The sequence below is a fragment of the Pongo pygmaeus genome, chromosome 4, assembly GCF_028885625.2.
Source record: "Pongo pygmaeus isolate AG05252 chromosome 4, NHGRI_mPonPyg2-v2.0_pri, whole genome shotgun sequence".
In the NCBI taxonomy this organism is placed as follows: Eukaryota; Metazoa; Chordata; class Mammalia; order Primates; family Hominidae; genus Pongo; species Pongo pygmaeus.
Window position 1 is genome coordinate 24,824,677 of NC_072377.2, and position 26,129 is coordinate 24,850,805.

A 26,129-nucleotide genomic window follows, 5' to 3' on the forward strand; every position below is an offset into this window, starting at 1 on the left:
CTATTAATGGCAAAATTACTTTTTCACCAACCTAATACATTGTCTATCTCATATGGATGATGTAAAGATTAAGTGAGTTTATATTTGCACTATATTTTACAGTAGTATTTGGTACATGCTATATCAATGCCTAATACTATTATTTTTACACTGTTGCTGTTTTATTTACTTGGGCAAACCAGATAATCCTTTTTTAAGTAATTTAATGAGATAAAGTCAGTAGTCCATCAATGGCATTCAGATAAAACAAACAAACAAGCATGGATAGGTATGACATCTCTTTTAGGTTCTGCATAATTCTGGAATTGTTTACAGTTGCTTCTGAATTGGTTGTAGTTGTGTATAATCTTTAGTGTTAATTTGATGGGAAATACAATGAATTGATGTCGAAATTCTCAGGAAGTAAGATCTTCCTTCAGTTTATTTGTATACTCAAAGTCTTACATCACCTATAATTTATATTAATAAAAACTGTCCTTTAAGTGGGGAAATTTTTTATTAATTTTCACAACTAACATTAATCAAATGATGAAAAACTTCTTATATTTGTCACTATTCTCAATAATCCATGGGAAATATATAGTAGACAACAATAAATTCACTCTTTTGCATGCATTTAGGATTGATCTGGATGCTTACATAATAAATATCATATCAAATTCTCACTTAATTTGACATTGATTATCTATATACATAATACCCTGCATACATATGAGAGAGTCACTCAGTCATACAGTGACCTTTTGCTTGGAGTTTGTAAGAATTTTTTCTCCCTCATAAAGGCTCAGCAAAGCTGACACTACATAAATGTACATGTTATTGGTCCATGACTTCTATTTGTCAACCTAAATTGTGTGCAATAATGTCTGTGAGTCAGTGAGTGTACAGAAGCATGATTCTATAAAAGCCAGGTTTCTTAGGAGCTCACACCCATTGCTAAGTGGAATTTGAAAACAATCTGCTTTCCTTGACTTTTGTCCCTGTGATGGGATGTATGGAAAAGCACCCACCTGTGAATAAAAGGTTCTATTTTTACTTTTTTTTTGAACTAGTATCTAGTCCTAGGCACCAACCAGTTGGCTGGGACCCTGACCACCTGCTTAATTGCTTTTGCAAACTCTTTATCTCTAGGCCTTGACCTTCTTCTCTGGTGCCTACTTTTTTTTTCCTTGAATAGATTTGAGAGTCTTTTCAAATAGACATTCTCTGGAGTGTTAAGGCAAAGATGGAATTAGCCAGGCCTCAGTACATTAGATGTCCCTTAATCACTAACTATGGAAAGATGAAAATCAATATTGTAACATTTTCTCAGGGATACTTTTGGAAAACTTTTTGGAAACAAATACTGTTGTCCCAGTTGGTTTTGTCAAGCCCTACAATGATAAGGTTTCAGTAATGTAATCTTTTCATAGACCTTTCCAATGATCAGTTTTCACAATTTTACATAATTTTATGATTTTCTATTTTTTATGATTTTAGAGAAAGAAGGAAGGAAAAGGGGTAAACAGGACTAAAAATATTCAAGTGAAAATAGCAGGCAGATAGATTTAAAGTATGGAAGTATAATATTTTTCTAACATTAGCAAAATGAAACAGAAAAAAATAAGGATTATTGAATAATGGTTGGAGAGCAGGAAAATTTGCTCTGGAATCCTCCTTAATGGAACTGTTATTGGTACATATGAAGTAAGTGCATTTATTTTGTATACATTTTAATATTTAGAGCAAAAGAGTAGAAAATACTTTTAGATATCAGGATTTAGGTATTAGATATTAGGATTTTAGATATCAGTTTTAAGGTGCATCCCTACCTTCCAATCCATGGACTCCTTTTCAGAAAAAATTATACTGATGTGCATATGTTAATGTTCATATATTTATATACTTTAAAAACCATGAGACTATAAAGATAACTTAGATCAGGCACACACTTATGATTTTGTTAATGCCAATGATAATTTATAATTATCAATGTTCCCCTAAGCGTAAAGCCCTCTAAACTGATCTCCCATCAACCTCGTCATTCTTTGGAATGTTCCAGCCACAGGAGGTTTCAGTTGTGGATAGACTCCCTTCAATTTCCAACCTCAGGATTTCCCACATGCTGATCTTTTTGCTTAGTGGATTTCTCCCTCGATTGGTGGCTAGATCGACTCTATATTGCAGTGTTCAGGTGAAATATCACCTTTTGAATGACAGCTTCTATCAGCCTTCCCCCTTCCCCAGTCGCCAAATCCTGCTTACATTGGAATTGTCTGACATGTTATTCTTTTTATACAGGTCTGAACCAACCCCTTGCCAGTGATGCTTTTACTTATGTATGATTCATCTCCCCTGCTTTAATGAAGGGCAATAGGGATACAAACCAGGGCTTTTTGTTGCTATTTTGACAAACACCATATACTTGTACTTAGTTTCTAAAATGGCTGTATTAGTCTATTCTCATGCTGCTAATAAAGACATACCCAAGACTGGGTAATTTATAAAGGAAAGATGTTTAGTTGACTCACAGTTCCACATGGCTGGGGAGGCCTCACAAACGTGGTGGAAGGTGAATGAGGAGCAAAGTCATGTCTTACATGGCAGCAGGAAAGATAGCTTGTATAGAGGAACTCCCAATTATAACACCATCAGATCTCATGAGACTTATTCACTATCACAAGAACAGCATGGGAAAGACCACCCCCGTGATTCAGTTACCTCCCACCGGTCCCTCCCATGACACGTGGGAATTATGGGAGCTACAATTCAAGATGAGATTGGGGTGGGAACACAGCCAAATCATATCAATGGCATTTGGTGCAAGGGTGATCTCAATAAATATTTTTATATCAATGAATTTGTGATGTACTTGAATTGCCCCTCATATGACATCAAAATTTCTTACTTAGATGCTACTGGAATATTGGGCCAGATAACTCTTTGTCATTAAAATTGTAAGGATGCTTAGAAGCAGCCCTAGCTTCCACCCATTAGATTCCAGTAGCACTTGGCAGTTGACATAATCAAAAACGTCTTGGGACATTGCCAAATGTCCAGGGCCATGGCTAGGGAGGGAAAAATTATCTCTGAATGAGAAACATTGTTATAAATCCACACAATAAAATAAATGAAAAAATAAAGCAAGATATCTGAGTTTTCATTTGTCTCTGTCCCCTCCAAATGACTGAGATTGTTGATACAGCATACAGGGAAATAATGAATTTGGATCAGCCAACCTAAAGGAAAGTTTGAGTTGTTACCTAACTTTTATAATATTGAATAATAATAATAATGATAATGGTAATAGAGCACTAGCATTAATCAACATTATTGGATGCATAAATACACTAAATGCCAGCCACTGAGTCCATGCTTCTTAGATATTAAATTATTTAGTCTTACATTACTCCGCAAAGAAGAGAACTGCTATCCAGTGTTACTGAAGACAATGAAAAATAGATGGTCAGTTTAACTGACCCAAGTTAAAAACCTACTAAGTGAAAATTATTGGGACTCATGCAGGATGACTGCAGGGTCTGCTGCTGAGCTATCCAATATGGTAGCCACTAGCCAAGCCACTAACCATCATATAGCTATGACTACAAATGTAGTTTTTGAAATGAGATTTGATGTAAGTTGAAAATACTTGATAACTTGATATAAGCTTAAGAATTAGAGAAAAAAATGTAAAATATTTGAGTATGTTTCATATTGATGACATATTTAAAGGGTAATGTTCGGTTAAAGAAAAACATGTAATTCAAATAAATGTCTCTTGCTTTTTGAAAACTTTTCCTATGTGGCTTTATCATTTCTATCCTAAGCCTCCTTTTCTTCTATACATTGGGTATAATAATAGTAATGGTGTCTATAGATTAGTTGTGAGGTTTCAATGATATGCTACATATGAAAAGCTTCATGAACTGTAGAACTCCCTCCAAAGATTGTCAATTTACTTAAATAATATTCAATATGAAATGCAATTTTCCAGATGTTATATGACTTAGGCAATCAAATAACATTCTAATTGTCATGAATGTGTGTTCCCAAAGGTCAGATAAGGTTGTAAATATTCATAACAAAAAAGAAAACTTAGAAAATAAAAATCCATAAATTATGTTTCCATCTGTAATTTAAAAATAATGGGACAGTTCAAGATCAGCCTGGGAAACACAGCAAAACCTTGTCTCTACTAAAATTACAAAAATTAGCTGGGCATGGTGGCGGCATGAACCTGTAATCCTAGCTACTCAGGAGGCTGAGGCAGGAGAATCACTTGAACCCGGGAGGTGGAGGTTGCAGTGAGCCGAGGTTGTAGCGCTGCACTCCAGCCTGCACCACAGAGTGAGACTCACTCTCAATAATAATAATAATAATAATAATAATAATAATAATAATGATAGTCATAATAATAATGAGACAAGATACGGGATGATCTAAAATCCTCTAAATGTATTGTACTATACATTTGGAGTTGGAGGTAGATTTAATTTACTTATTGAATGTGTCATTTGTAAATGGACTGTATTTAAGACACATGTGTATATATGTTCCTGAAAATGTAAAATATAATACCACTCCCAAAGGAAATTTATTACTGGTAAAATACTTTTTTTTCTCCAGTAATAGTTTTGCTCATTGTGGATTATGCAATTAATTAGTTACGGTTTATTGTGCTGAATTTGCATGTTCATTCTCCTGGTAAAAGGCTCGAGCTAAGAGTTGGTCAAAAATACATGTAAAATGTGAAATTTAAATTTTAAACAGCACACATCTTTAAACTTGTTCTAAGAAATATGCAGGATTATTATTGGTTTTATTTTTCTTACCAATATTAAAGGTAACCTGGAGCTTAAACTTAATTATTTGAAAAAAGCATGAGCACATGCCTTTCCCTATGAGTTCTGGAGCCCAGCACCACACTCGCAGACCTGATTGGCATACCTTAAATATCTAATCAAACAACTGTCACAAATACATAGGTATGTGATTAGTCTGCTCAAGAAAATTCCATATGAATTTTGAAATCTTTCCAAATACGTGCTTTTAAACAATTTAATTTGAATCATGTACTATTAATAATCAGTTAGGTAAAAATAGTACAGAAAAGAGAAAAAATGCGTTTAAAGAGTCAAAACAATGCTGTTAATTCTTAGTAATTCCTCTGAGCAACGGCCTTTAATATAAAGATATAAATATTACAAAAAAAGCTATTGCCTTTAAATTTTAATACTTTATCACAAGGTATTTAAAGTAAATTACAAACTAAAATGGGGGGGACCAATTCAGAGGTTAATATTCAGCATATACTGGAAATTCAGGACATAGGCGGTAGTCGAACTTTTGTGTATGTCACACTTCTCTAACTTTAAGTACAGGATCTTTTAGCAAAGCAAAATATTGGGAGTGTCCATTGAGACTTGATACCATCCTCTTTAGTATGTGAGCAGACATGTAATCTACCAAATCTGTACAAGAAAGAAGAATAAATGCATGTGTTTTTATGGTTAGGAGCTAAAGGTTCTTAACCTATTCTTAATCTATTTTAAGAATTTGAGAGGTCAGTTCAAAATAGATCTATGCATACATCAGGAATACAAAATGTTGTATTAAGGTTGTCACTGCACACATAATAACATTAAATGCAAGTCAGATAGTTTTTTGAGGTTCTCCATCTACAGTGCTTTCCGGCTTAGTTCTCATAATTTGTTAAATTAGATTTTTTGTTGAAAAAATTTGTCCTCAATTTAGGATCCTCTTTATTTAATTTGAAACAGAAACAAACACATTTATTGTAAAATTATGACTTAGTTTGTTTTCTAATAAACATTGTTTCCTTTTTTTAGCTGAAAGAAACAGTTCTTAAACTACAATTATAGATGCCAAGCTCACATATGAAGAGGTTTGGGATCATAGGTCTTCCTGTCTCTGAGTGAAATATGCTTGTAATATTCAATTTTATCTTTTAATAAGAGTGAGTTCATCAGCATGTACACCTTTTGTTTACTTTTGTATCACATTTTCAATATGTTTTAAATTAAATGAATGACAATTGCTTTTTCTTTTCTTTTTCTCTCTTTGTCTGTCTTTTTTTACTCTAAATCTTTTGCCCTGCAGAATGACCACTAAAGGGTGCTTACTCTGGGGGAAACGTGGTGGGTTGTCATTGACATCTGTCAGCGTGATGTTCACGGTGGTTGTCCCCGATAAGCCTCCCATCTGGCCGCCCATGTCTTTGGCCTGGATGACCACTTGGTATTGCTCTCTGTTTTCTCTGTTCATGTTTGGTAAAGCAGTCCTGATGATACCTTGAGAAAATATAAAAACTTCCATTATCTTCACTGAAATCTCCATTGTTATTTTATTACGTCCACAAAAAGTATTTTTAAGCTAGTGATTTCTTGAAAGACACATTTTGATACTCGTTTTTATTGTCTAGAAATTATAAAAGTGATTCTGTGGAAATATCATTTGTATTGTGTTACCATTTCCTAGCAATACCACATGTGCTTAGAGTGGTCTAAGCCTATATGTTAAAATATCTAAACGGAGGTTTCCATTAGTTCACTCTGTCATTTAACTTTGAGTTCTTATATCTTTAAGTATTGCATCATCACTCATCTGTGAGTATTAATGTTAAGGTTTTGTTCTTATTTTCCCGTGGTCTTTCTACTGATAAAGGTCATAAAGATGATCAAATGAACAAACAGCAACTCATCATTCCTGACCTGTTTCAGGCTCCACAGAGAAATAGGGCTGCCCTTGAAGTATGCTGTAAATGACTCTGGCGCTGTTCCCGTATGAAGGGTCATCGGCATCTGTAGCTGTGACTTGCACCACAGAAGTACCTGAAGTATCCAAATTCAGCTTAGTTCTGCACAGTACCAGAAGGAGGAGCAAAAGCACTGGTTTTCATTGAAGACTTGAATGATTTCTGGCTTTAATAATGACCTCTTAAAGAAACTTTCATATACAATTTGGATGAATGTGTAGATATATAGTGTTATTACAGGTAAACTCTGAGTTCAAATACATAATATTTATTGAGTCAACACGTCTATTTTTATGCATGCAATAAATAATTCTAGTATATCAGAATATAATAAATACAGTTACTTTACAAATGCTCAAGTTGGATGCTGAAATTCATTTTCACATAATAGATTTGTTTTGTGTAAAGGGCATATCTAATCACACAGGAGTAAGTGTGTTCTTCTTCCCCCTCTCCACTAATTAACTCTAAAAATAATTAACATCTGCTCTAAAATACAATTTTATGAATAGATTAAATTCTAAATTTAGAAACAATTCAACATGATCCCAAGTTCCGTGAACTACTAAAATCTACTTAATAAAGTTCAAGATATTTAAAAGGACTTTATAGTGAGATGACTGCCAAAAGTTCTTGGGATTTAATGAAGTAAATATTAAATAACAATCCCAGAACAATGCTTTTGAGAAATGCAGAGTCTGAAAATGTGCAATTATAACTGTTACAAGTAAAAAAAAAAGCTTCAGATTTGTTTAATCCGTTTAAACAACTTCACACATATTTGAGAAGTGTCTATTCTCCTACTGAATCCAAAAATATGTCTCTAAAAATCACTGTTCTCTGATGTTCTCTGATGTTTTCTGATGTTTTTCATTGCCTTTGTATATCTAATTTAAAAAATTAATGCAGTTTTAATTTTCTTGGCCTACAGATACATCTCCCATTTATTTACATTGAAAAGAGAAATTCTATTTTCTTGAATGTTATATTTCTACCTTTTTTCATGCCTTATGTTTTACAGGTTCCACAATCTAACTTGGTAATTCTGTATCAATATGTATTTAACCATAGGTTTTCAACTGGTTTTTTTGAATATAAGATTTCAAAGAATTTTAAAGATACCAGCAGAGTTTTATATATAATAATTATAATGATAAGATATTTTATGATGTTTAATAAAAAAGAAATAATATAATCAATTTCTTCAATTGAAATATGTAGATAGTACATATTCCAGATGAAATCTTTTGGTAAATTATGACTAGAGTATATGTGAAGATTATATAACCTCTATGGTATTCTAAATGTATTTATATTATATTTGGGATCAGAAATTTATACAACTTTTATCTGAATCCAAGGGACAAAAAAATTATTTTCACAATTTTCTACTGAAGTTCAATGATATTTTCTTGATTTTTGAGGAGAGTGTCTACCTATATGTATTATAAAGATTCACAAATCCGTAGGAAGTGTAAATTGCATTGATCTTTTTTTTTCTGATTGTCCCCTAAAAGAAAAAATAAATAAATATGTACTCTTGGTAGCAAATCAAAGAGGATTTCAATTAATTGATTATACTATTATAAGAATTTCTTGATTTTTAAAACACTTTTTGAATACCATCATAAACGTTGTAAATGAACTTACCTACAACAGACATTTCGGGAACACTAGCTGTATAGATTTCTTCTGGGAACGTTGGCTCATTGTCATTGATATCATGAATTTTGATCACAAACTCTGACTCTGGCTCTACTGGCCTCAGAGTTCTTCTGTTAATAGCTTGTGCACGTAGAGTATAAAAGGCCTTTTCCTCCCTATCAATTCGTCTTGTGGCATGAATATCACCTGTTTTTTCATCAATAATAAAAAGAGTACCAGCTCCATCTCCAGATAAGATATATTTGAGTGATCCATCTCCTTTATCTTGGTCTGAATGTAGCTAGGGGAAACAAAAAAGAGTATATCCATGATAATGTATAAGGTACATGATGCTGAAAGAATTCACAGGAGGTCTTTCACGTCTCATCACTGAGCAATGGGGTCGGCTATCCTAGTTCTTGAAATGAGAGTTGAATAAGTTTGATCACACTCATTTATACACTTTAAAGAATATGAATAGCCTTTTATATATCAGGATAATTTTTATTTTAAATGAAAAAAATGTAATAAAATTAAACCAAGCTCCTCTCTTTGCTTGGTAAATATTCATTTTCATGGGCAAATAAATTCTGTCCCGGATATAAGATATCAGTCTTGATAGGTGGGTGTAAACACTGCTCTCTCATCTCTTTCTGTGAATGAAAGATCATTTTATTCTTAAATTGTGCAAAAAAAACCATCTGCTATAAACTTGTTATTAGCTATCATATTTTTCTTGATGAATTAATAATGTCTTAAGAACTGTAAGACAAGCTAAGCTGTAGGAGACAAAGTTCTTACTTTAAAAACAACATACATTATTTTTTGGTTTATACAATAGACAGTGATTACCCCACAAATATTTGTAGTACTCAGAGCAGATAGATATCTACATAACACATGTCTATATATTTTAAAGTTATAAATAAAATTAATGAACTATAAAATAAAATATGTTCTAGCCTCCTACCTTGTCAAATCTACCATTTAAAAACCTACAAGGACAAATTCTGTGCAGGAACAAGGCAATACAAGGCCTGTGTCTTGCTCCTTTTCCTGAGCCTGTAACATAACCACACTGAAGCTTTGAGAATCACTTCATCACATCAAAGAGCTTCCCATGCCTTCATGTGGACATCTCAGCCCAATGTACACACCATCCTAGTGCAAATGCCAATCCAGGAGTTCATGTGTCATGAACAAATTCCATCTAGGTTATTTTTCAACAGATGCCCTTAAGGCTAGCCAACAGGCTTTAGGAGTACATGTACTAGTGTACTAGTGACTGAGTCTAACCTTTGGGCAATTAACTTAAAGAAGAGCCTCTTCTAAAACCTAGAAGCAAGCTCCGGAATGTTTGGGCAGGAAATAACGGGCCCCAATGACCTTGAGAATTCTGGAAATGGACAGGCAGTTGCCAGATGGCTATACCTCCTGCCCCATATAGAATTCTTACTCTGAAAAGTAAAGTGTGGCCACAGGAAGAACAGATCTTGGCTTTGAAAAACATAACAAGTGTAAGGTTTTTTTTCAGTGTTACCACCCTACCAATAAACATTTTTACATGCTAGAATCACAGTTTTATTATGTGCAATGAGATTATGCTTCAACAAATTTTTATATTGTTACATGTTTGATAAGAAATATTTTAAAAACTGTAGATCTTAATTTCTACAAGACATTTATTATAACAGACATCATTATAGACATGTTTTATGTTTTAATATTTACATAAAATCTAGACATAAATCAGAATAGGCACACTGATCTACAGCCTACAGAATTAAGAATTTGAGACAATAATCTTCAATTATATGAAAAAATACATAGAGTTACATATTTATCTAAATAAGTTTCATTTTTGCTCTTTAGACTACTTACACCAATACTCATTTTCATCTAATTAAGTGTAGAATTTTAAACTAATTACGTCCTATTTAAGAAGACTCTTGTTTATTTAATTGAAAGGTTCTTTTTTACTTATGAGAACTTATTTCAATGAACTTGCCCCTGAAAACATTTTTATGTAGACACCAAAAATATTGAAAATAAATAAAATTTTATGTGTATTTATCTTTAATGCATGCTATTACTTGTTATCACTGGGTCTATAAAAGCAGTCTACTTTTTGGTTAATGGAAGTAGTAATTAGCACCTAGCCATCAACTCTGGATAAAACGACATTTCTGGATAAACTACTTTTTAATACAGATATAATAGATTTAGAAAACCCCAAATGGACATATACTTTGGAGAAAAAGATAAAGAAGTCAGGTAACAAATAGTTTCTTACTACATTTTTAGCTATTCACAAACAATAAAGTAAGGTTGAGAAACTCAGGAAATAACTCCTTTTAACTAAAAAGCTTTCCGAAGTAACATGTGACTTTTATCCAGGAAACCACTCTTTTAAAAAGTCACAAGACTGATGCTTTACAGGAACTGAAAATGTACATAGTTGCTGGGAAACTTTCCAATTATATACATGTGCAACACAGTGGCAATTTTCCAAGTTACAGATTTAAGCACTACGTATCTCTTGTTCTATCTGAGAATCAAAGTAAGTCAAGAAAATTACTGATATTATCAATAATTTGATGAGATGTTATGTTTGTAGTAGACAGTTATATCTATTCTCTATGCATTCAATAATTTTAATTGAGAAATATTTGCTTATTCTCATAAGAATTGTGTACTTCTTAATCCAAATCAACAATTCCAGTCAGTTTCTGTGGAAGATTCAAACATTTTGTGAAATGGAAATTCACAAGACAGCCCCTTAAAAAGCCCCCAGGAATCAATCAGGATTTCTTAAGCTTACAATACCTAAATTATCAAAGAATGAGTAGAGGTTTGAATATGGGAAATTTTTATATGTTATTAATTTTGCATTTTAGAAAGAACACTGCATAAATATAGAATATAGATTTGGAATGAAGAAGGATCTAAGGCAAGATACGGGTCATTAAAACCCTTTCTCCTATTCTAATCAGTTGGACATGCAAAAAAGCTGCTAAGATGGTGAGATTTTAATTTTTAGAAAGCTCAGTTTTGGAATATAAATCACAGCAGGATTTATTATCTTCACTTATACTACAGAGAGTGAAAATTAAATCTTATAATTGGACCACATACTGTGGGAGTTTCTGTTGGATTAGAAAATTGAACATGGTAGCAGAGAATCAAAGAGATGGAGTTTGCAAGTAGACTGTGGTTTTGAGAATCAGAAAATGAAAGGATTTCTACCTTCACCAATGGGAATATAATTAAGAGAAGCAAATTACAACTAAGAATTTATGCGGCTTGATCCTAAGACGACAGAATTACTACACGATTTACTTGAACCACTAGAGCTTGTACTAATGATAATGTGCATTTAAAAAGTCACAGAGGGAAACAAATGATCGCTAGCACTAGAATAAAGGGCAAAAAGGACTGTATTTGAGGGCACGACATTAGCCTATGTTTAATGAAAGATGGTCTTTGAAAACATATTTGATACATGGACAAGTAAAGAAACTACAAGAGATATTCACTGTAATAATGAGATAATGTGGATAATCTCATTGCACATAATAAAACTGTGATCCTGGCATGTAAAAATGTTTATTGGTAGGGTGATACAACTAAAAAAATTCCTTACACTTCTTATGTTTTTCAAAGTCAAGATCTGTTCTTCCTGTGGCCAAGCTTTACTTTTCAGAGTAAATAAAGGAGGCAGAAAGATGAATTTCCAGATCTCCTGAGACTTGGGGAATAGCTCCTCTTCTAGATGAAACTGATGGGATACAAGAACTAAGTAATAACAGGTCTATTGATATTGATGATTTCCTAACAGTTACAGAAACAGACCAAAGGACAAAGTTCTTGAGTTATAGTCCCCTTCCTAAGCTTCCCATCTTCTCTTTAAATTTCTCTTTATTTTTTTTAATTATCTCTTATTCTTCATACTTTTTCAACAGTTGTTCTGGTATTACCACCTTCCCTCATTCTTTGTGTGTCTGTGGCACAATTTTATTTCCTATTCCAACTCATTCACTGAGTAATGATCAGACAAGGGTTAGTCTTTACAACTGCAGCTTTCTCATGACTCTTCCTTTTTTATTTGGATATCAGGTAACAATCCTTGGATTTAAAAAACAAACATTTTATTGAACAAAAGAGTTTTACATTGCTGAGAAGTTGGGATCAATGGGTCACACACCAAAAAACTTAAAGCATCTACTTTGAAAGATATGACTTATATATTGATTTGTGTTTTACTATTTTATTATGTGAGACATTAAGTTTTCTTTAAACATAAAAAAATGAGATTATCATGGTTTTAGTTCCTCAGTAACACCTGTTCTTCGGTGTGAAACATTTGTGTCACACATTTTTAAAAAGAATTTTATGTTAATACTGACCTTTTCTTTCCTTGAGAAAAGCCTATTAAAAATTCACAACCTGCTGTGTTCCTTGTAAATTCACAACCAGATAAAGGACATGGCAAGATACATGACAACTAATGAAAATAGAACAACTGGTACTGCACTGCACATTTAAAAGTCATTTTCCCATTATTTAACTTTTTTATTCAGGCATGTTTAATTATAATACATTATTACATTTGTTTATATTGAGTAATTTTAATATTTAAAACCAAATGATAGATTGAATTTAAAGAAAAATTTAAACAAATTTTTTAATGAATGCCTGGTCACTTGAAATGTGTCAGATTTCTGCTAATTTTATAACATTTCTTGTAAAACATCTTTGTATAAAATGAAATTTATAAGTTAAAGGGGTCTTGCAGCCTATCTAAGACCATTTTTTAAAAATTATTTTTAAAGAGGAGGAAAAGAATATCCAATCAATTGTTTATCCAGTGGAAATGAAATAAGCTTACACTTCAGTATATGGACAATGTTGGTAAAACATTTCAGTTTTTATCTGTTCAGTCTGCTATAGCAAACTACAATCATGTGCCACATGAAAACATTTCAATGACAGATTGCATAGACAACAGCAGTCCCATAAGTTTATAATATTGTATTTTTACTGTACATTTTCTATGTTTAGATATACAAAGACTTATCATTGTGTTATAATTGCCCACAGTACTCAGTAAAATAACATGCTGTACAGGTTTGTAACATAGGAGCAATAGGCCCTACCATATAGCCTAGGTATGTAGAATGCTATACCATCTAAGATTGTGTGAGTACATTCTACAATGTTTGCACAATGACAAAATTGCCTAATGATGCATTTCTCAGAAGGTGAAGCTATGCATGATTGGACCACAGACTGAGTGGCTTATAAACAACAGAAATACACTTCTCACTGTTCTGGAGACTGGGAAGTCCAAGATCAAGGTGCCAGCACATTTGGTGTCTGGTAAGTTTCATGCACGTCCGTGTGAAGAGACCACCAAACAGGCTCTGTGTGAGCAACAAGGCTGTCTATTTCACCTGGGTGCAGGTGGGCTGAGTCCGAAAAGACAGTCAGTGAAGGGAGATAGGGGTGGGGCCATTTTATAAGATTTGGGTAGGCAAAGGAAAATTACAGTCAAAGGAGGGTTGTTCTCTGGCGGGCAGGTGTGGGGGTCACAAGGTGCTCAGTAAGGGAGCTTTTGAGCCAGGATGAGCCAGGAGAAGGAATTTCACAAGATAATGTCATCAGTTAAGGCAGGAACAGGCCATTTTCACTTCTTTTGTGGTGGAATGTCATCAGTTAAACCTGGAACTGGCCATTTGGATGTGTACGTGCAGGTGACGGGATATGATGGCTTAGCTTCGGCTCAGAGGCCTGACAGTAATGGCCCACTTTCTGGTTCATAGATGATACCTTCTGGCTGTGGCTAATGGTAGAAAGGCAAAAAGTCTTCACTGAGGATCTCTTGCTGGAGCACTAATCCCATTCATGAGATTTCCACCCTCACACCTAAGCGCCTCACAAAGGCCCCACCTACTAAAACCATCACCTTAGGAGTTAGGATTTCAACATATAAATCTTGGTGGCGAGGCCACAAATATTCACACCACAGCAAACCTTTAACTCTTAATATCGATTCATTTTTAAGTTACATTAAATGAAGAAATATTACCAAAAAAAATCAATCTGCAAAGTACAAGAAATTTAAGTAATTTGTTACCAAAAGGATAACAGATAAAATATTTTACTTTTATTTTCACCATTGGCTAGAAGAAAAATAAAGAAAAAATTTAAATAGTGAAAAACCATATCTATCAATAGGCACTTATATTGCTTATATTATTGTGAGATTATTTCTCATTCAGAATATTGATACCATTTTAGATACTGGTAATTGTTGGTATTTGGCTTCATTCTAAAAACTGGGAAAGTAGAGATAATTAGAATTATATTTGTAATAGTTAGACTAGTTTTTAGAGAGATAAATTTTGATGAATGAATCACAAGGATTATAACATTCAGTATCTGAGTCAAACAATTTATGCTAAGTTTTTACGTACATTAACCTGAAAATAACGAAATTATTGAATAGATTTTTCAATTTACAGTGATAATTTGTGCCTGATTTTCTTTCCAACAGCCAAGGTATTTTATATTTCTTGAAAAAAATGTAGAATGTGGCAAATACGCCATCCTCTCCTGGTGGTATCATTAGTATTCTGCTCTAATTGCTCCAGTTGATAAACATAATATTAAATGGAAAATAAAACAATGAATCAAATAACTTTAAATCTGCACCCAACAACAACAACAAAAAAACACAGGTGAAAAATTGTCTGGTATCAGAAAGCAGCTGAAAGCATGTCAAAGCCAGCAAACACAATCTGGTCAGAAATAAATAAATAGTTACTCATGTTGTTGGGGCTGAAGGAAAATCAGGAGAATGGGAGAAAACCTTGAATTAGATGGAGTATGGGAAGATTACAGAGTAATGCTGGCAATATAGTCCTCCAAGTGTAGTTTGCTCCCTCCGGAGCACTGTTTTAATATTAATGTACACAAAAACAAGACCAATTTCATGAATCCCAATAAAACAATTCTTCCTTCAAAAATGGAAGGTCGGGTGTGGTGGCTCACGCCTGTAATCCCAGCACTTTGGGAGGCCGAGGAAGGCGGATCACGAGGTCAAGAGATTGAGACCATCCTGGGCAACATGGTGAAACCCCGTCTCTACTAAAAATACAAAAATTAGCTGGGCATGGTGGGGCATGTCTGTAGTCCCAGCTACTTGGGAGGCTAAGGCAGGAGAATCTCTTGAACTAGGGAGGCAGAGGTTGCAGTGAGTCAAGATCACGCCACTGCACTCCAGTCTGGAGACAGGGCAAGACTCTGTCTCAACAACAACAACAACAACATGGAAATGGAGACAGCAAATAAAACTTAACAATGAAATCGATTATAAAAACAACTATAATAATTTGCCCATATGTATGATTTAGATTGATAAGTACTTTTCTGAATAATTTCTTTCGGGGACCAGAGGCAAGTTTTGAAGATTTAAATGATCGGAAGGCACATATAGCTGCATAAATTAGTTCTTGGCAAAAAAGTTAAGTGGTTCATTCTTCACATTTGACAGGGTTCCCCAGAGATTTCCTCTAAGAGGAAAAACGTCAATAGGATCTGGATTAATTAACTAGGGATTCCTCTTTCCCATTTAGTCTTCCAAGTCTGCAGCCTATTGAAAGTTGGCCTTGTGCTTGTGGCCACTTCTGACTAAAGTGTCCAATCTGGGATGGTCCTGGAGATGTAGGAGATCTCTTTGAAGTCAACTTGAATTACTCAAGAACCTACAAGAGATCAGACTTCTTCATGAGAATGCTATATAATTCTAGAAGGCAGGTCCTGCTAAAAATGTTGCTATGTCACATCTTGAAGCATCTCAACTAGGATATATTTATTTGCTAGCATTGGAAAGATATTAAGACTACACTAAAGGCATTTATTTATTTCAGAAACACACTTTCACAGGCATTATCTTCTTCCAAGGCCAGACACTTAAAAAATATATTTACAGGCATTAACTGCTTCAAAAGTCAACAATTTAAGTACATAAGTTAAGGAACCCTCCTTCTAAGTTCCTAAGTGGTACATAAAACACAAAATAGACACATTATTTCTCATGTATTAGCTTATCACTTGTAAAGAAAGTTATTGAGAAAATGACTTACAGAAAGTTCATATTATTTTAGAAGCCAGGACTCTTCTTATATTTTTGCAGATCACTGAATTATGAAAATTATCTCCTTGTGGTCTGAAAATGACATTGAACGTTTTTACACCTTATTTTTTCCCCACAACTTGGAGAAGTCTTCTTAAGCAACTTGGATTTACAATATAGGGATATATGTAAATAGGTGTCTAAGAAGTTTTTAAGTAAATTCACAACATTTAAAAGCAAGAGATTCATTTAAAAGGAGATCACAGAAAAATTAGAGGGAAATATAACTTCTTTGCTACGAGCTATACAAACAGCTGAGAATCATTCTTTCCTCCTTTTCACCAAAAAAGGCATAAGGACAGAAAATTTTAAACGCAGGTGAGGGCTCGGTGTAAGTATTCACTAAAAGAGTCTTTTAGGCCTGGCATGTGGCTCACACCTATAATCTCAGTGCTTTGGGAAGCCAAGGCAGAAGGATCTTTTGAGGCCAAGAGATCAAGACCAGTCTAGGCAACACAGACTCCCCTCTACATTTTTTTTTTCTTTTAATTAGCCAGGCATGGTGGCATGCCTGTAGTCCCAACTACTTGGGACTCAATTGGGACTCATAGGCAGGATTGCTCAAGCCCGTGCTTGCAAGGTTACAGTGAGGTAGGATCCTGCCACGACATTCTGGGAGACAGAGGAGAACTCTGTCTTCAAAAAAAATAAAAAATAATTAAAAAAAGGAAATATTTCTGTAACTGATTGAATGAAACTAAAGAAGTGATAGAAATTCAAAGGGTGGTATTTTCGGACTTTAAAAGGTTAGGAGACTTTGCTACAGAAACAATATTTGAAGGTCTGTGCCTCTAAGCCTTCTAAAGGTGCTTTTATTTTTCAGAAGGTATAGGGTGACAAACACATGACCGGATTCCTGAAGGAGAAAGACTAGGCAGCAGACTATGGTCTCGAGGGACTACGGTCAAAGAGAGGAAAGAGATAAGCGAAGTTGGATCTTTACATTTATTTGATTTTTGAGACATGAACTAAAATGATTATTTTTTAAAAAGGCTATGAATGGTATCCTTGAAAAAAATTGTGTGTGTGTGTGTGTGTGTGTACAAAATACACAAACAATGCTAACGCAGTATCAGGGAGTACAAAGATCCTCTGAAATATAGCCAAACACCTCTAAATTAAAATAAAAATAAAATTCTTGTTCTAGGTTAACTTTCTGTGTTTTCCCCAATAAAAAGGAATTGAGAAATCAAGATCAACACTCTCACAAGGAAAAGGGATTGCTCGATTGACTGAGAGATATTCATATCTTCATCAGATGAATATACCTATCCCCAAACATATCAATGTCATGCCTCTGTGATTTGCATCCTTCCTCATGACATTGATTTATCCACCCTAAAAATTCATACTCATCTATAAAGATCCTATTTATCCAATTATACTTTTTACGTGTGTGTATATGTATATACAATAGTATACAAAATTAAATATTTAAATTGCTTGTGTATATATGTATATATAACTGAGTATGTATGTGGGTATACATATATAATTTGTGTGCACAAATATATACACATATAAACTCTTATAACACCTGTAGCAATTTTGAACTATTATTTTTGTAATTTTTTCTGAAACTAAAAGTATAGTTATTTTGAAAATAAGAACCAAATTTTCTACTCTTGTGGACTCCAAACTTTTCACAGCACATAGTACATTTTCTTTTTATCTATTTTATCTATTTATAAAAGGAAACGGACATCAGAGTCAAATGTCAAACAAATAAAATAAAAAAGATGAGCAATGATTTTGGAAAGTCTAAATATTTTGAATGAAATGAAAGAGAGAGCCAGAAGTTCATAATGAAACATGGGGTCAACAATTACTCTATGTTAAAAGTATAAATCTGCACAAAGAAAATGTTAGCCTTCAAACTGGAAATGATTGGGCTGTAAGATATATAGGACTTCCAGTTAACTATGAAATTGGATCAGTGGACTACAATATATACATGGATTACCAGAGGACAATTTAAAATTTTTAGTGAACTGCTAATAATATAAATGCTAATCCAAATTTGCCTTTGAAACTGTAAGTTAGATCATTGTAAACATCTGTAATTTATCTTAAGTGTAGGATGAGGTAGGTAAGCAACAGCAGGCCAACGTTTCCACTGACATCATGTAGAACAGCTAAATAAATCACAGAAAATCATACTGCCAGGGCCAAATTGCTATGTAAACAAGAACTGAATAAACTGAAACCTGAGAGAAGAGAATTGTACAGATGTGAGCTGATGACTGGCAGCTGCTTTTTCCCGAGGGAATTTGCCAATTCTTGGCCGGGGGCTTGAAGGTGAGTATCTGTAACTGGCCAAGGAAAGGGCACTTCTAGGAGAAAAAAAAAATAGAGGTGTCATGGTACTGGAGTAAAAATATTGGTAAACTGAAGGTCTTCAAGCACATTGCCAGTCTTCCCCAAAAGACTTTTGTTGAATAGAGTCTGTGGGAGGCTAAAGGGCAAGGCTGAAAGCTTCTGAAAGCTGTAATGTAATTACCCACATTTCCAGAGACTTGTGGTTCTTAGATTCAATTTTTTTTTTTTTTTAAGTAAAGAGGTGAAAGTTGGAAGTCCTCCAGAGATTATGGAATTGAACTTGAGGATTTACAGAGACTTATTTTTTAACCTAAGGGCATTCAACAATTCTCAGTGCCTCTAGAAACTAAACATACACACTTGGTCCCTTGACAAATGGCCATCGCTCAGGAGAAGAGAAAGTAGAAGATACATTGCTCTTCATGTCAAGCTTAAGTGGCAAAACACACAGACAAATTCCTCCTGATGACTTCTGTCAATTGTTGAAGAAGCGTAAAGCAAATAAATGTTAAGAAATTGGGTCATGCAATTGTCGGGGTTGGCAAGTCCAAAATCTACAGGGAAGGGCAGCAGATTCAAAATTCACGTAAGCCTTGATATTCCAGTCTTGAATCAGAAATCCACAGACTAGGCCACCAGATGGGAACCTCAGCAGGGTTTCTTTTCTTTTTTCTTTTTTTTTTTTTGAGACTGAGTCTTGCTCTGTCACCTAGGCTGCAGTGCAGTGGTGTGATTTCGGCTCACTGCAACCTCCGCCTCCCAGGTTCAAGTGATTCTCCTGCCTCAGCCTCCTGAGTAGCTGGGATTACAGGCACCTGCCACCATGCCCCACGTATTTTTAGTAGAGACGGGGTTTCACCATGTTGGCCAGGCTGGTCTTAAACTCCTGACCTTGGGGGATACACCTGCCTTGCCCTCCCAAAGTGCTGGGATTACAGGTTTGAGCCACCGAGCCCAGCCAAGGGAACCTCAGCAGAGCTTCTATGTTATAGTCTTGAGATAGAATTCCCAGTCCTCCTCTTTTTTTTTTTTTTTTTTTTTTTTTTTTTAGGGAACCTCAATCCTTGCTCTTAAGGCCTTCAACTGATTTGATGGGGCCCAATGGTATTACGGAGAGTAATCTGCTCTATTTGTTTACTGATTATAAATGTTAAGCAGATCTAAAAAATACCTTCATAGCCACAATGAGACTAATTAGTTTGATCAACTGTGTACCACATCTTAGCAAACTTGACATATAAAATTAATAATCAGAGTGATAAGCAAATAAATAAACTGATAAACAAAAAGAAAACTTTCCAGTAAAAAATAACTCACTCTGGAGTCTTTGTGTTCTTTATACATACTGTTTGGTTAAAAATAAATTTTACTATACATGCAAGAAAGCACAATTAGGGGATTAATATGGAAGAATAAAAGTAGAGATAGAGATAAACCATATTTGAATAACAGATTTAGCAAACAAGGCTGAAAATAGCTATATTTAATATATTTAAAAATGTAAAACATGGAAAAATAGATAATAATTGAGATAAAATGAGTCAAAAGAGCATTCTGAAACTGAAAATACAATATCTGACATTCATAAATCAACAGAGAGGTTTTACAGCAAACCGGATACAGAAAAACATAAGTTTAATCTTTCAGAAGCCAAAACAAAAATTCCCAAGTGAAGTCATATATATAGAATATACACAAACTGAAAGATGCAGAAAATAAAAATATGAAAATGAAAATTACATAAGGTCATTGAATGCTTGTGAAGCACAATCAAAAGTTGCAATACATGAAATCAGATTTTCAGAAGGAGAAAGAGTAAGAATGAAATAGAAGTTGTATTCCAAGAGGAAATAGGTAAGAAATTTTTAAAAACTGGTGAAAGATTACAGCCTACACATTCAATAAAATGGAAGAACTCCCAAAAGGATAAATGAGAAGAAAATCACACCTAACCCAGTTATATTAAAAATTTTAAATACTCAGGACACAGAGAAAACTATGAAAGTATGTAGGAGAAAGACACATTAATGTCAAAGCAGCAGACGTGGGTAATAGTTGGTGCTTCAGTAAAAATAACAGAAGCCAATACACAACGGAATGACTTTTTTTTTTTTTGAGATGAAGTCTCGATCTTGTCTCCCAGGCTGAAGTGCAATGGCGCAATCTTGGCTCACTGCAACCTCCGCCTCCTGGGTTCAAGTGATTCTCCTGCGTCAGCCTTCCGAGTGGCTGGGATTATAGGCACCTGCCACGATGCCCTGCTAATTTTTGTGTTTTTAGTAGAGACGGGGTTTCACCATGTTGGCCAGGCTGGTCTCAAACTCCTGACCTCAGATGAGCTGCTCGCCTCAGCCTCCCAAAGTGCTGAGATTACAGGCGTAAGCCACCGCACCCAACCTGGAATGACATCTTAAAGCATTGATTAAAAAAATAACTAGCAGTATAACATTCTATATTGTATCAAAATAGCTTTCAAAGAAAGGTGAAATAAGTATATTTTTGGACAGAAACCAGGGAATTTATCCCAACAGGCATTCAGTAAAAGAAATATTAAACTGATATTTTCCGGCCTAAGGAAAATGATCCCAGATAAAATCACTGAATGGAATGAAGAATACCAGAACAGCAACTATGTGGTAAACATAAATAATTGCTGAATATACAAAACAATAATAGTCATGTCTTTGGATATAGAAATAAAGTACATGAAAATAATACATAGAAGAAAAGGCGGCAAATGTTTAAAGTATTCTAAATTTCAACCAGTTTGTGAAAATACATTGAATTGTACAGTTTTGACATGCATATTTTTCAGTATAATTCTTCTTCAATACAAAGTTACCATCTTTCATGTCTTTCCACTTTCCATTTGACCCCACCACTTTCACCCACCATCAACATCCAGGCTTATACATCTGGCTATAAATCTAAAAAAAAAAGATGTATTCCACCAAAATGGAATGTAAAGAAAACTACATAGAATAAGAAAACAAAACAAGGAAATACTAGGATTCCATAAATGTCAATATTTTTCCAAATTTATATCAGATCTTTTTTACTTCAAGAACTAAAATTAAAATGAACTGTAATTCATTCAATTGAAATCTTCTCTATCTTTTTCTCCCTTTCTTAGATCTTTATACAACCTCCATCTTGAGGCTGGTGTGCATCTTTTTCATTCATATTTTATATTTTTACAATTTGGGTAAGAATACTTGTCCTTAACAGAATGCATCATTTTCATCCTCCCCACAAATCAGTCCTTCTCATTTTACTAACCAGCATGATAATCAAGCCAATTTTTCCAAATAAAAACCTAGGAGTCATTGAGTTTGTCTCCAACTTTACTCATTTATTCCATAAGAAAATGCCTTCCGACTTCTAATGTATCTCCAATTCCTTCTCACTGCCTCTGCTGTTCCCATTCCAACACAAATTGTCCTAAGCCATCACCTCAGCTCTCATTTAGTCCCTAAGCTTCTTTTTCCGTCATTCTATGGCTACTCTCTACCCAGTAGTGAGAATGATGATTTTTAAATGCAAAACTCTGCATGGCACTCCCCTGCTCAAAACCCACCAATGGCTTCCCATCACATTACAATACAATCTAAACCCCTTAGCCCAATTTACAACATCCATATGATGTAAGCTCCTGCCTGTCACTTTGGCCTCATCCTTTTCCCTTCTTTAGTCATGTAAGCCTAAACTGGCCTTTCTGTTTCTTAAATACGCTACATTTATTTCTACCTCAGCCTTTTGCATTTGTTATTCCATTGAATGATACTCACTCCCTCACCTACAATTTTATAGACTATTCAGCATTCCTCTTTAGTACGTTTATATTTTATTATTCCCTCTTGTTTCACTTGCTCTGACATATTCTTTTCAATTTGTAACAGATACTTTATATATTCTGATTTAACAATTGGGTAATATATTACTACAAATATCTTCTTCAAGTTTGAGATATTTCTTTTAACATTGGTAACAGTTCATTTTGTACTACAGAAATGTTTAATTTTAATATAGTCAAATTTATCAAGCATTCATTTTACGGTTACTCCTCTTTGTATCTTACTCAAAAATTATTTTTCTAAGCCAGTGTCATCAATATGGTCTCACAGTCTCTTCACTTTTATATTTTTAAGGCTTTTCTTTTGAAACTTCATTCACTTTCACCACGCAGATTTGTGTTTGCGTGAACATGTGTGTGGTGTGAGCAACAGATCTATTTTTAAATAAGAATTTACTAGAGATATTCATTTAGTCATTGATTTTTAATTCCAATTTCGTAATGTAAATATGTCTGGTATGCCCATCATCTGCTTTAGAACCTTCTCTCTGTTCCATTTATCTATTGGCACCAGTATTACACTAATAACATACTCTTAGTTTCTTAAGCTTTACAACTATTACTGATATCTATCCAAATAAACATACTTCCTTATTAATCTTTTAGAAAAATAATCTTAGGGTTCTTCGTCTTTATGACATGGATTTTTATTTATTTATATTCCATTTTTGACATGGATTTTCTACATGGATTTTTAACATCAGTATGTTATCTTCTATTAAAAACAAAGCAAAACAAAAAACAAGAACAAAGTATTCTTGCAAAATATTTGATTGGGATTGCAATGAATTTACATGAAACATATAAGCACTTCTTGGTCTCAGATATACATATATCTGCATTTATTTAGGACATCTTAATGTCTTTCACTATAATTTTACATTTTTGTTTGGATATGTAGCTGACTTTTGCCATATGAATTTGTGGGACTCTGATAGCTTTCTAGAGATATTGTGCTATTGTGAGTGAGATTTCTTAACGTATTCTTTTTATGAGAATAGTCACTTCTAGTGTGCAAACCTGTTATGTATTCTAGTAAATTGAAGAAAGGTCATTATATATGCATATTAACATCAATATAATAATTATAATCAATATAATAAACAAGTTTTTCATTAAATACCTTTGTATAATTTATAATTTTCTTGTGAGTTTTTCCTATAATCTGATAGAAATAGCTCACTACAGTATGTTGTTAGTAATTCTTTGTCTATTATCATATTGTTAATCTTCTTTTTCTGTTAATGTTTGATTGGTGCATCATTTTCCATTCATTAATTTCGAACTTTGTCAATGCAGATTTCCTTGTTAATATAGGCAATAATAGGTTGACTCTATAATACATAGAACTGATATTAGTTCTATTTCTCCACCCCTCAATGATTAATTTTCCTTTAAATTCCATATTTTTTGTCACCACTATTATTTCCTTCTTTCCTCATAGCTACTAATTGTCTAAATTCTTATTTTTCTGTGCTCCCTTTTATTTTTTTAACTGAATCACAAATTCTTCCATAACTTCTTAAATTTCCTCATCAATCTCCTGAGGATAAATGGGTTTCATCTTGTTGGAGATAAGATAAATCTCCCAGAGCCTTCTGACAGATTCCAAAAGGGACTGTTTGTGATTCAAACTTTGTTTAGAGCCGTCATCCTGTAATATTTCTTCACCAGCATCTTTGGCCTCTCCAATCTCCCATGTTTTCCTCTTTTTTGTGTTTATTCTTTGATTTTAAATGTGACAACAAAATGCTGGATGTACATGGACTCTCTTGTTGGGCAAGGCAGACAAGACTGAATATTATTTTTTTGGAGAATATTGAACCTACCATTTCATTAACTTCTTCTTCTTAATATTGCTATCAAGAAATATGTAGTCATTCTGATCTCTGATCTTTGTATAAGAGCCACGGATTTATTTCTTTCAGAAGCTTGTAGAAGCTTTTGTTTGTCCATATTCCTGAAACTCTCTGGTACTGTTCCTTGGTGTGTGTATGTATTTATCAAAATTGCAGAAATGCTCACCAGGCCCTTTTAGTCTGCAGTCGCATGCCATTCTCTTCTGGGACAGTCTATAAATTGTTCATTGTCCCTCTGCTCCATTTTTCTTGCTCAGTCATTTTGGATTTCCTATTTATTAGATATTCGTTCTCCTGGCTTTTCCCTTTAATTTCACTGTCCCTGGCTCCTACTTTCCATCTCTTTGTCTTCTTGCTTTACTTCGTAGAGTATTTTCCTGTTATTCTCCAAGCCCTCTATTGAAATTTATATGATTCGTACAAAATTTTAATTTCCAAAGACAATTTTTATTCTATGTGAATTCATGTTTTGTATTATATATGTAGCATATAATGTTTTCCACGGGTGGCTACAATGATACCTTCCACCCTATATCTTCTTTCAGTAACTTGCCATTCCATAATCAAGTGGAAAAAACTCTATACCCCTCCTATTGAATCCCCATCAAGATGTGGAATCTAATTCCTCTTCCCTTGAATATTTTGTAACGGACAGAACGTAAGTAGCTAAGGTGATACTGCATCATTTTTGAGGTTGGGTGGAGCAAGGTGAAGAAAGATGCCTCTGCCTTTGGAACTTGGACACTTGTACTACCACTCCCTGAGTTACCATGGACGCTATCCAGTTGTCTGGCTGCTACCGGAATTTCAGGAGCTCCCACTGGGCTGTGCAGAAACCACATGGGAAAGCCACTGGACCACATAAGGACAGAGTGAGAGAGAGAGCAGGCGTGAAAGAGCAAGACACACAGACACACAGAGAGAGGAGAGACAGGGAGAGAGAAGAGGGGGTGGGGGGGAGAGAGAGACAGAGAGAGAGAGAGAGAGAGAGAGAGACATTCAATCAGCCCTCAGGAACTCTAGCCCCTTACCTACCATTTGACTGCAACTTCACAAGTAACTCTAAGTAAAGAAACACCCAGCCAAATCCTTTCCAAGGTCCTGAAACCCAGGAATCATGGCAGATAAAATTATTGTTGTTGTGCTAAATTATTAAATTTCGCAATGTTAGGCAGCAATGGCTAATTAGAAATGTAATTTATTATTATTTTATGAGTAAAATATATATAAAATTACATTGCATAATATCTTACATGCCTGTGAAACTTGGTGCTTCCTTTGAGATTTTATTTTCTCTGCATATTCTCTAACTTTTCAAGTTGTTCTTTCTCCCTATTCGTGTGTGTATGTGTGTGTGCACGCGCATGATTTTTCTTGACGGCTTTCCTCAAATGTCTTGACTGATAATTCAACTAGTTATATATCCTATGATCCAAATATTTTTTCTCAGAAAATTTTAGAAACTCTGTCCTTTTCTTCTAATATCCAATATTGCTGTTGGAA

General features: G+C 34.1%; 1 protein-coding gene across 2 annotated transcripts in view; it reads right to left on the bottom strand.

Annotated features, from left to right (window-relative positions):
- The window catches only part of CDH10 (cadherin 10), a 163,069-nt gene that overhangs the window by 42,075 nt on the left and 94,865 nt on the right, over positions 1–26,129 (bottom strand). For both annotated transcript variants that reach the window (XM_054489488.2, XM_063664684.1), the window contains 3 exons: positions 8,405–8,699; positions 6,711–6,830; positions 6,123–6,290 (listed from right to left, as the gene is read on the bottom strand). In XM_054489488.2, coding sequence (XP_054345463.1) covers positions 6,123–6,290; positions 6,711–6,830; positions 8,405–8,699 — 583 coding nt within the window. The remainder of the gene's footprint in view (positions 1–6,122; positions 6,291–6,710; positions 6,831–8,404; positions 8,700–26,129) is intronic.